Source organism: Aethalodelphis obliquidens, unplaced genomic scaffold (assembly GCF_003676395.1).
Source record: "Aethalodelphis obliquidens isolate GAN/ISIS:26980383/991018 unplaced genomic scaffold, ASM367639v1 scaffold92, whole genome shotgun sequence".
NCBI classification, from domain to species: domain Eukaryota; kingdom Metazoa; phylum Chordata; class Mammalia; order Artiodactyla; family Delphinidae; genus Aethalodelphis; species Aethalodelphis obliquidens.
Genome location: NW_020838036.1, coordinates 1260881 through 1272126, shown reverse-complemented (window position 1 = coordinate 1272126; position 11246 = coordinate 1260881). Strand labels below are relative to the sequence as shown.

The 11246-nt window shown below is 39.8% G+C and overlaps 1 protein-coding gene across 2 annotated transcripts in view; it reads left to right on the top strand.

Annotated features, from left to right (window-relative positions):
• Positions 1-1728: 1728 nt before the first annotated feature.
• Positions 1729-11246, top strand: part of RLIM (ring finger protein, LIM domain interacting) — a 39596-nt gene continuing 30078 nt past the window's right edge. The window contains exons 1-2 of one of the 2 annotated variants that reach the window (XM_027095650.1): positions 1729-1924; positions 3751-3816. In XM_027095650.1, the coding sequence (XP_026951451.1) occupies positions 3799-3816 (18 nt within the window). In that variant the 5' untranslated portion in view covers positions 1729-1924; positions 3751-3798. The remainder of the gene's footprint in view (positions 1925-3750; positions 3817-11246) is intronic. The other variant, XM_027095651.1, reaches the window with a different exon arrangement.

Here is an 11246-nt window from a genome sequence, read left to right as displayed (position 1 = left end):
GTGTTTTGACATTCAGAAGCTTTACTTTCATTTATGAAGTTGTATTTAACAGTAATTCCTTTTATGGACTTTTTGTCATGTTTAGAAAGTCCTTCCACCTCCCCAAGGCTATAGACATATTCACCTACATTTTCCACTTCTTTTGTGATTTTATATTTTACATTAAGCCACGTTTGCCTCAAGAATATGTCAAGGAGTGGCTAATGTTATTGCCATAATCTCAATATCTGGCTTAATAGCAATTGCAGGCCACTGAAGAACTCATTTTACACATTCTAGGTAAAAGTTCTAGTATATGACATGTAATATAAGACAAAAGCTGAGTAGAGACACAATACCAAACTCATATTCCCATACTGTCAAAAATGACAATATCAAGCCTGTTGGAAAGTTGAACAGGGAAGTATGAGGGATATTGTTGTAACTGCTTGGAGTGAAATATATTTCTGGCTGATGAAATGGCCGTCATGCCGAGGCCGGCACTCTTATCAAAAAATATTTGAGGGCCTACTATGAGCTCGCTGCGGATATAACAGTGAACAAAACAAAAAGGTTTACTGTTCTTAAGGGGGTGGGGTAAACAAATAAATAATATATTTTCAGATGAAGTGCTCTAAAGAAAATTAAGCAGGTAAGGGGACGGGTAAGACGTTATTTCAGATAGGGTGGTTAGGGAAGTCTTCTCTGGGGAGGTGACAGTTGAGAAAAGGTAAAGTTGTAGAGGTGAGAACAAGTTTAGTTCGCTGGAATAATACTAAGAAAGCCAGTGTAGCTGGAGTGTTACCTGAAAACACAGAAAACAGAAAAATGGGGAAAAAAAAAAAACAGGGACACACCCTAAAACCGTGGTTGTTTTTCTTTAACTGTGAAAACGGCAGTTGGATGCTGGGTAGCTCATTCTCTACCTTCCTTCACACATTACCATCTAAGAAAGGCCTTCCTTAACCGCCCTTAAATTCCAACCTTATCAGATTTTCCCACCGTTTTACAGTCACCGCCCTCTTCCAAGGATTTCAGAATTACCATCTCAGAGAGGCCACCTCTGACCACTCTTTTTAAAACTGCAATTCCCGTTTGCCCCCACTGGGCGTTCTCCCGCCCACCTCCCCCCGCTTTATTTTTCTCCCTAGCATTTATCATCAACTATATATATGTTATACATATATATACACACATATATATATAGTAATTATTGTCCCTCCCCCAAGTAGAATATGAAGACCCACGAGAACTGGGATTTTGGTCCGCTTTAATTTCCGCTGTATCCCCAACATCTATAATAGTGCTTGACACTACAGCTGGCGCTCGATAGATGTCGAATAAAAGTAGGATGCTGTATTAACCGGTCCGGACTAACTGTGTGAATCGACGTCAGGTTAGACTAGTATCGCATTTCTCACTCTGAAAAGGGTTTCCAGCAGTCAGACGATGACATCCTCCAGCTTTCAAAACTGGAAAGCCAACTTTCCCACAATTCTCAGAACACGAAATTTCTCGCCACAATTCAAAATGGCGGAGGAGGGTGGGGCCTGTCACATGGTGGGCGTCACAGCGGTTTTCCTTTTCCAGGCCGCGGCCCGCCTTGCCGCGTCGTCAGCCGGCAGCCTTCTCCTCCCACTGAGCCTTTTCAAGCAATCGCCTGGGATTGGCTACTCGGCTGGGAGTCGGGCTGCGGGGCCCGGACGCGACATCATCACTTCCTGTTGTGGGCAAGCGTTTCCTGTCGCTGCTTGGTAACAATGGGGAAGATAATGGCTGCCTGAGCAACGTCTCCGAGCAGGCGCTGGGCTAGAGGCGGGTCTCAACCAGCGACTCATCGGAGGCGGGCTTGAGAGCGGCGGTAGGGGAGGCGCGCAGGAGCCCCGGCGGCGGCGGCGGCGGCGGCGGCCGGACCGACCGAGTCGGATCCCGACACTAAAACCGAGTAAGTGAAGCCTTGGGAATCCTGAGAAATGGATGGAGAGCGAGAGGAAGACAGCGGAGCCGCGGTTACTGCGTTCTCTCAAAATGGCCTGAGTGGCGCATCGTGGCGGAGGCTCAGCGCCGCCTCCGGACCCCAGGCGCAGGTTGCTGCGGGGGGCTCCGTGGCGTAGTCGCCGCTGCCATTTTAGTTGGGTGTATGGCCGACAGGCTCTTTGAAGAAGGGGAAGGAGGTGGGAAGTACTTCCTCTTCGTGGCCGCTCGAGCCGCGGCCGGGGCCCTCCAGAACCTTAAGAATTTTGGGCAGGCGATTTTCGAGTGTTGGCTTCAGGCGTGAGAATCTTTGACCGTCTCAGGTTTTTCTCTCCTCGGTTCTCTGGAGACTTCCCTCGCGTCCTCCTCCCCCCCCTCCCTTTTACATGGCGGGCTTGGGTTTAGGAAATGGGGGAAAAATCAGGCTGCTCTAAGTTAGATGCTGAGAACTTGCGGGCCTTTATATTTCCCAGGATTTGCAAAACCCCATTTTGAGCCCTTCTGCAGGGCACTATCAATTAGGCGCCCCCTGGGGCCACGATGACATCTTCCCTGAGGATCTGAGGCAAATGTGGTTTACTCCCTTGCTCGAATAACCCTGGCATATCCTTTGGCAGATATCACTGCAAGGATCCCCCCAAAAGGGAGGGAAAAGCTGTTGCGTGTTTGTTGTTTTTCCCTGGGTGAGGGTGGGAATTGGGCCAAATGATTTTGAAGTTAATTTCCGTTCAATCCGTGAGCAACCCAACCCCTCCCCCCTCAAAAAAATGCCTAAGGGTCTCGGCTTCTGCGGGCGGTACCTGCCACGTACGCCATAGCTTTAGTAACTAGTATTAACCGGTTGGGCTTCTGCTTCCTGAATACTCAGTCCCTTTTTCCCTTATGCTGATTAATTTCAAGATGGAGGAGACAGCCACGTTCCTTCCCTAGACAGTTTCACCATACTTATTCCACAGGTTAGTCCGGGATTCTGAGGACTAGCAGGCTTGTTATTTAGGTCATTCTTTAGTTTGGGGGCAAGAGGAAGCATTTATATCAGGTTGTCATCCACTGTTTGCAAGGTCCCAGAATAATTTTTTGCTGGAAATAAGGAGCCCGCATTTCCTGAATCAGAATTAACCGCAGTGGCTTTGGATGATTGAAGGAAGAAATAGACATACTATTACTAATCATTTTTTGATTCTTCTCCTTATTAAAGACAGAATACTTATATCACCCCATCAGGTACATTATGTCCGTCCTGGATGACTTGAGAGCAGGCAGGCACAGTTATCGCTCCCCCAAAATCGGTTTTCTAAGTTGTAAAAATAAAGTACCCAGGAAGACCAATCTAAATATCTTTTAGTTGGATTTTAGTATACTCTTACTGAAAAAATGTTTTTCTTTAGCCTAAGATGTCCTGATGATCTTTCATACTTTAATTACTGCCTTAGGCTAGTGTAATGTGCCAAATAAGTTTTTGGAAGTAACTGAGAATCTGAAAATAATTAATGGTCTCATGAGAAAAGGCCTATTTTAAGTAACTTTATATTAAAAGGTAGATTGGCTCTCGGCCTTTAAAGGCTATCTTATATATAACATATAAGATTCCTGGTTCCCTCTGACCTTCTCAGTCTCCCCAAATATCCTAATACTAATGTTGAGTTACGTTGGGTTGTGGTGAGTGTGTGTGTGTATGTATGTGTGTGTATCTGTATCTAAAATATATAGGATATGTATTTTTTTAGGATGTGTCTGTTTCAAAGAAAATGTCTATCTTATAAAAGAGGAAGAATAATGGATTCTTTTTTTTTCTAGAGCAGAGAGTGAAGAAAACTAAAATCCAGTTTATTGTATTACAATACTATGTCATATAACAGTCAGGTAATTTATTTTTTGTTGCGTCTCCTGATGATTTATGTGTAGAATGCATGTTTAAAAATATTTATTCTGTTTTGCAGGCCCTGTAATTGGATGGGCTTATTTGATATATGTTAGTTGGTCTTGGGTATTCTTCATGATCAGAATGGGTGTTTTTCACTGGGAATTCAAAAGGTAGTGTTCCTGAGTAGCTGGAACCTCATTAGTGCTGTACCTGTCAATTTTTTTCCTTTAAAATAACGTTTGAAATTTACCAGTACCTGTATGGAACAGAAAAAACAATACAGAAATTTGCTGCCTTAAATTACTGTTGGAATGAGATGGGTATAAATAAATAGTGTTTAAATGTTTATTGAATAACAAAATGAATTATCAGTAGACTGTATTACAGGAATATAATCTCATTATTTTGTGTGACATTCGATTTTTTTCCTTCAAGGTCCAAAAAGTCATAAATGATATATAATACTCTAATTGGTATTAACTCCTTTCACCATCATTGTTAAGGTAGCCACATAATTTATTGCCCTAGCCAGGATGCTTTTAAGAGCAAAAGGGACATTATTAATAATGCATCCAGGTGCAAACCTGCGTTGTCCCAGGCAAACTGCGATGGGTAGTTAGCCTAAATTCATAACTAATTTGTATTGAATACTTATGTGCTAGGTCCTGTGCTTCACATGCATCATTTTGTACTCCTTACAGCAAAGCTTCATGAGGATGTTACCTATTTTACAGAGGTAACTGAGACTCAAAGGAGAGATTAGGTAATTTGTCCTCAATTACATAGCTAATAAGTGGTAGAGCCCCCATTTTAACTCAGGTCTGTCTGATGCCAAAGTCACTAAGGTTTTATGTCTTTAGACTTAATTGCTATCTAATTAGATTGGAAATACAAAGAAAATGAAAGGTTGTAATTTTTAAAATCTGTAGGTTATTTGCATCAAAAACTTTTGTTAAAGGAAATTTGCTTTATGAAGCAGGTGAGACTTATTTAGCAATTACACCCTCTTTTTTGGTCTGTCAAGGTTCCTGTTTCAGCTGTTAACTGCTTGTGAAAAAGTTTGATAAACTTAATTTAAAATCAGAAGTGGCTTTAAGAAATAGCTTAATAATGAAGTCATCTAGAACTGTTAGGCTGATTGGATATATTCTTTCAGATTAGTGAACATGTAGTGAGGCCTTAAATAATACAGTAGATCAAATGCATTTATGGAATTATAATGTGTATATTACTTTTCCCAAAGCTCTAGCGGTTTGGGAAATAGAGCAAACCACTCACCAACCTCCTGTTCCTTTGATTTACTGTAAAGTAGATAACAAATTAGAAAGTAAAAAGTCCTCTGTCAAACCCAGACCAATCAGGTGCTAGAATTTTGGGCCACTGACTAGGGCTGGGACATGTTTTTCTTTTGTAAGTCTAATTCCTTAACATTTCTGTATAACACAGACATTTCCAAAACTTTATGGCCCATTGATTTTAAAAAGTATCCAACTTACGTGATCCTTTGACATTTTGATACCCAGTGTAAGAAAGCAGTAACACTTCTGTGTCTATTTTTCCTTCGTTATTTTTTTTTCCAACCTGGAATATGGAAGTTTCCCAGATAATCAAGCAGTTCATTTTACATGTAAAAATCTTGACAATCTTGAACAATTTGGGAATATATTTGTGAACTTGTGGTTTTGCTCTTGAAATATATACTTGATATTTTTGCTGTAGATATTCTTGTATTTTAGTGCTTCAACCCAAGGTTTTAATTTCATTAGTCATAATATAACCAACATATGTGGGAGACAAATATCTGTAGACAGTGCATGGTATATGTATGTAGATTTGTGGACCTCTTGCAATAATTTCACTACTACAGGTTTGGCTGCTACTACAGCGTTTACATGGTGATGAACGTGATACTTTCTGTGGGGGAGAGGAGATATTTGTGTTCAGTGTTTTCAGTATTTTCTGGAATGAAAAATGATCTCTTTCCTCTTGTTCTTCACTTGAGTGTATGAAGAAAGGATTTAACTCTAATTACAATTTTCATTTTTTATTGACCAAAGTTCCTGTTAGTGTCAATTACATCTAAGATGACCATATAATTTATCCAAACTGGGACACTTAGGCGTGAAAGAGGGCCATGTTAATAATTACTACAGGACAACAGTTGTAGACTGCTACTCTTCTGGACAGACCGTGGATATATGGTCAACTTTGTCACCATTTCTGTGTAGGAGCACTGGTTCAGGGATCACAGTTGTCAACGTGTTTGGTTCTGTAACACAGTATTGTTTTCCTCAAACAATATAGCAGTCATTTGTATTTGTGTAGATAATATTTTCTTTTTTGGTCAAGTGATTTTAATTTTAAAAATTGACTTCACTCTTTTAAATAGTTCACTTTGGTGGAAAACTTATTTCTTAAAAAGTAGTACTTTACCATGAGATATCATCTCACACCAGTCAGAATGGCCATCATCAAAAAATCTAGAAACAATAAATGCTGGAGAGGGTGTGGAGAAAAGGGAACACTCTTGCACTGCTGGTGGGAATATGAATTGGTTCAGCCACTATGGAGAACAGTATGGAGGTTCCTTCAAACACTACAAATAGAACTACCATATGACCCAGCAATCCCACTACTGGGCATATACCCTGAGAAAACCAAAATTCAAAAAGAGTCATGTACCAAAATGTTCATTGCAGCTCTATTTACAATAGCCCGGAGATGGAAACAACCTAAGTGCCCATCATCAGATGAATGGATAAAGAAGATGTGGCACATACATACAATGGAATATTACTCAGCCATAAAAAGAAACGAAATTGAGCTATTTGTAATGAGGTGGATAGACCTAGAGTCTGTCATACAGAGTAAAGTAAGTCAGAAAGAAAAAGACAAATACCATATGCTAACACATATATATGGAATTTAAGAAAAAAAAGTCATGAAGAACCTAGGGGTAAGACAGGAATAAAGACGCAGACCTACTGGAGAACGGAGTTGAGGATATGGGGAGGGGGAAGGGTGAGCTGTGACAGGACGAGAGAGAGTCATGGACATATACACACTACCAAACGTAAGGTAGATAGCTAGTGGGAAGCAGCCGCATGGCACAGGGATATTGGCTTGGTGCTTTGTGACCGCCTGGAGGGGTGGGATAGGGAGGGTGGGAGGGAGGGAGACGCAAGAGGGAAGACATATGGGAACATATGTATATGTATAACTGATTCACTTTGTTATAAAGCAGAAACTAACACACCATTGTAAAGCAATTATACCCCAATAAAGATGTTTAAAAAAAAAAGTAGTACTTTACCAATTAACACCAAAATTGCCAGTAATCAGTGACTTTTACATTAATAACTTAAAAATAAACACATGAATCTTTTGGGTTTTTGAGTCATTTTTTGACTTCTTGAGAATAATGAGAAGTCAGAATTGAGTTAGTGTGAATAAGACCAAATTCTAATTTAGTGGCGTAGCTTGATAATGAAAGAGCATGAACTGGGTTGAACTGGGTAATTGAAGATTAAATTCACTGTCTAAAGTACTTGAGTGAATTGAAATGTCATTATAATGGTTTCTTTTTTTAACTAACTTGATCCTGTGAATTGGCAGCATTTGGCTTGGTCTCCATCCTTTGATTTGTTGACATTGTTAATATTCTTCGGTTTAACTGTTTTAGAGGGTTGTTGTAAATCAGAATTATTTGTGAGCTGCAGACTTCCTGCCAAGAGATTAGACACATGCTGAATCCTTTTTTTCCTGCTGTCCTTTTCAAGTGGTAGAGGTAGAAGAATATAAACCAGGCTAAGCTAACATTGCCATGCAGATATTTTATAATCCCATTTTGCTCTAGTAGTATCAGCAGTTGGTGGAGGCCTTAGTAGCATCCTCTGATAGGCCAGTAATGGAAGTGATCAGCAAATTGTGTGGGTGGTGAGAGGTACCGTGCAATAAGTAAAGGCAGTGAAATATAAACCCTGCCCTGTTTTTTAAAGAGGAATGCTTTATATTTCTTTAAAAAAAAAATAAGATAGTCATAAAAAGAGACAGAAGTGTATGAGTGAAATAGCAGTAAGAAAAGCACAGCTTCTAAGCTTACATCCTAGTTATTCATGTTTTTTCTTAAGCTTTATTTTTCTGACTTAGTATTGTAATGTGATGCAGGTTATATCTTATTCATAGTCACAGATTCATAGAATTGGAAAGGTATCTTGTAGATAGCTTAATCCAGTACTCTAATATTGATGGAGATCCTGAGACACAAAAGGTTAAATAAATTGGCCAAATTTACAGTTACTGTTACAGCCAAGAGTAGAATCTAGTATCCTGTCTTTTTCCATTTTCACAGAGCTAAATTCCACCCTGCTACTCATAGAATAAAAAAGCTATCTGGTAATCAACCTTTGATTTGCTACAAATGCTGTAAAATTTTAATGAAACATTCTATATAGGAACAATTCCCAACACTTTTGTATATAACTACATATACGATGGTATTTTATTTTCATGACCTCAGATTCAGCAGTTCTTTGTGATTTGACCTTTTTTTGTTTTTAACTATATTGAGTATTTTTCATTTTGGTGATGATATTATTGAGCTGACATTTTCATTATTCACAAGGCTTGCATGTCATTAATTCTCATCTACTCTGAGGTTCTTAATGAAGAAGCTCTGTTGCAAACACAATAATGTTTGCCCTTCTCTTTTCAGTATGACACATTTTTATGTTGGTACCTATGTTTTTTTTAATTGGCATGTTGTGCTTTAGAACACTATCGAGTTTTGGAGCTTGTATGAACACATCCAAAAGGTGACGATGCTCAAGGTATAATACTTTAGTAGTTGGTTGGTATTAGGTTACCTTGATTCCTCCCTCACACCATACCTTTTTGGTTTTTTGTTGTTGTTTTTGTTTTTCTTGTTTTTGTTGTTGTTGTTTGTTTGTTTGGGTTTTTTTTGGCAGTACGCGGGCCTCTCACTGTTGTGGCCTCTCTCGTTGCGGAGCACAGGCTCCGGACACGCAGGTTCAGTGGCCATGGCTCACGGGCCTAGCCGCTCCACAGCATGTGGGATCTTCCCAGACCAGGGCATGAACCCGTGTCCCCTGCATCGGCAGGCAGACTCTCAACCACTGCGCCACCAGGGAAGCCCTACCTTTTTGTTTTTGTTTTTGTTTTGTTTTTTTTTTTACCTTTTTGTTTTTAAAAAGAGGTTATTTCTTCCAGACTTAATAGATGTGGCTTATTTTAAAACTGATATTCACACAGGCATTTGAATTCCAGAATTCAGTTTTTTAAGTCTGTTGTTTTGTTAACCATATATTTTAGTGCCTTGAATCTTCTTAATTGATGCAGTATGTCCATTGAATATAGTATGCATGTACTTATACTTAGCACCAGGTCTTCTGACCCATTAGTACTGAGCAGTATGTTTTCTATGTTTTTTTTGTTTTTTGTTTTTTGTTTTTTTTGCGGTACAGGGGCCTCTCACTGTTGTGGCCTCTCCTGTTGCAGAGCACAGGCTCCGGACGCGCAGGCTCAGTGGCCATGGCTCACGGCCCAGCCGCTCCGCGGCATGTGGAATCTTCCCGGACCGGGGCATGAACCCATGTCCCCTGCATTGGCAGGCGGACTCCCAATGACTGCGCCACCAGGGAAGCCCGCTTGCTGTTATTTTTGATATTATACATTCGTCCCTATTCTATAATATATAGTCAATTCTCATTATTCTTGTAGATATTTTCTATAAACTCACCATAAGCACTGAATTAATGAGTACTGAATCCCAGCCCCTAGGGGAAATATGCACACACACACACACACACACACACAGTGGTAAGTAGACAGATACGTATGTATACAAATATCTCAGATTATGATCTTAAATTATAAAATCAATTCTTGGTAGTTTCCATTTTCTTTACAGTATTTTCTTTTTTTTTGCGGTACACGGGCCTCTCACTGTTGTGGCCTCTCCTGTTGTGGAGCACAGGCTCCGGATGCGCAGGCTCAGCGGCCATGGCTCACGGGCCCAGCTGCTCTGCGGCATGTGGGATCTTCCCGGACCGGGGCACGAACCCGTGTCCCCTGCATAGGCAGGCGGACTCTCAGCCACTGCGCCACCAGGGAAGCCCCTGAACAGTATGTTTTAAGTGACTTTTTGCCCTAACGTTATAACAAAATTACATTTTTTAAAGATTGGCGTATGTGGATTAGGAGAATTAAATGAAATACTTTTAGCAGTGGTTAGAAACATAGTAATCTGCATAATTTTTATTAATATGTGATAATGACTGTAGGAGAATTGGAGATCACTAAAAATGCTTTAAAATTCTCAAGGTGAATAAAATCTGCTTTAAACTCCCTAGTTACAGAATAAATCTCAGGTTTGGTTTTCTTGCTGGCTTTTCCTCCCCGGAATTAAATTTACCTGACACAGTCATACATTTATTGACCAAATGAGTAGTTTTTGAAATGACTGGGCAAATTTTCTAATTTGGCTGCTTGTGTTCCAGGAATGGATTTGGATATATTGGCACACAGTATTCTGAAAGAAATAAGGGTAATAAAACATATTATTTATCCGAGGGGCAACTCTATTTAAAACAAAAATACTAAAAGTTGACTTATTAAAAAATAAGCCCTGCTGGGTTCAGACTGCTTATAAAAGCTGTTTTGTCATTTTGGAAGTTTTCATACCGGAAATGAACATGGTCTAAAAAGCTCACAGTGAGGTTGAATACGTTGCACATGCCTATTGGGACTGAAGGAATGTATTTAGTTTATAGTCTTGTATAGTACAAAGCTACAGTAATCAAGACAGTATGGTACTGGCACAAAAACAGAAAAATAGATCAATGGAGCAGGGTAGAAAGCCCAGAGATAAACCCAAACACATACGGTCACCTTATCTTTGATAAAGGAGGCAGGAATGTACAGTGGAGAAAGGACAGCCTCTTCAATAAGTGGTGCTTGGAAAACTGGACAGGTACATGTAAAAGGATGAGATTAGATCACTCCCTAACACCATACACAAAAATAAGCTCAAAATGGATTAAAGACCTAAATGTAAGGCCAGAAACTATCAAACTCTTAGAGGAAAACATAGGCAGAACACTCTATGACATAAAACACAGCAAGATCCTTTTTGATCCACCTCCCAGAGAAATGGAAATAAAAACAAAAATAAATGGGACCTAATGAAACTTCAAAGCTTTTGCACAGCAAAGGAAACCATAAACAAGACCAAAAGACAACCCTCAGAATGGGAGAAAATATTTGCAAATGAAGCAACTGACAAAGGATTAATCTCCAAAATTTACAAGCAGCTCATGCAGCTCAATAACAAACAACCCAATCCAAAAATGGGCAGAAGACCCAAATTTCTCCAAAGAAGACATTTCTCCAAAGAAGATATACAGACTGC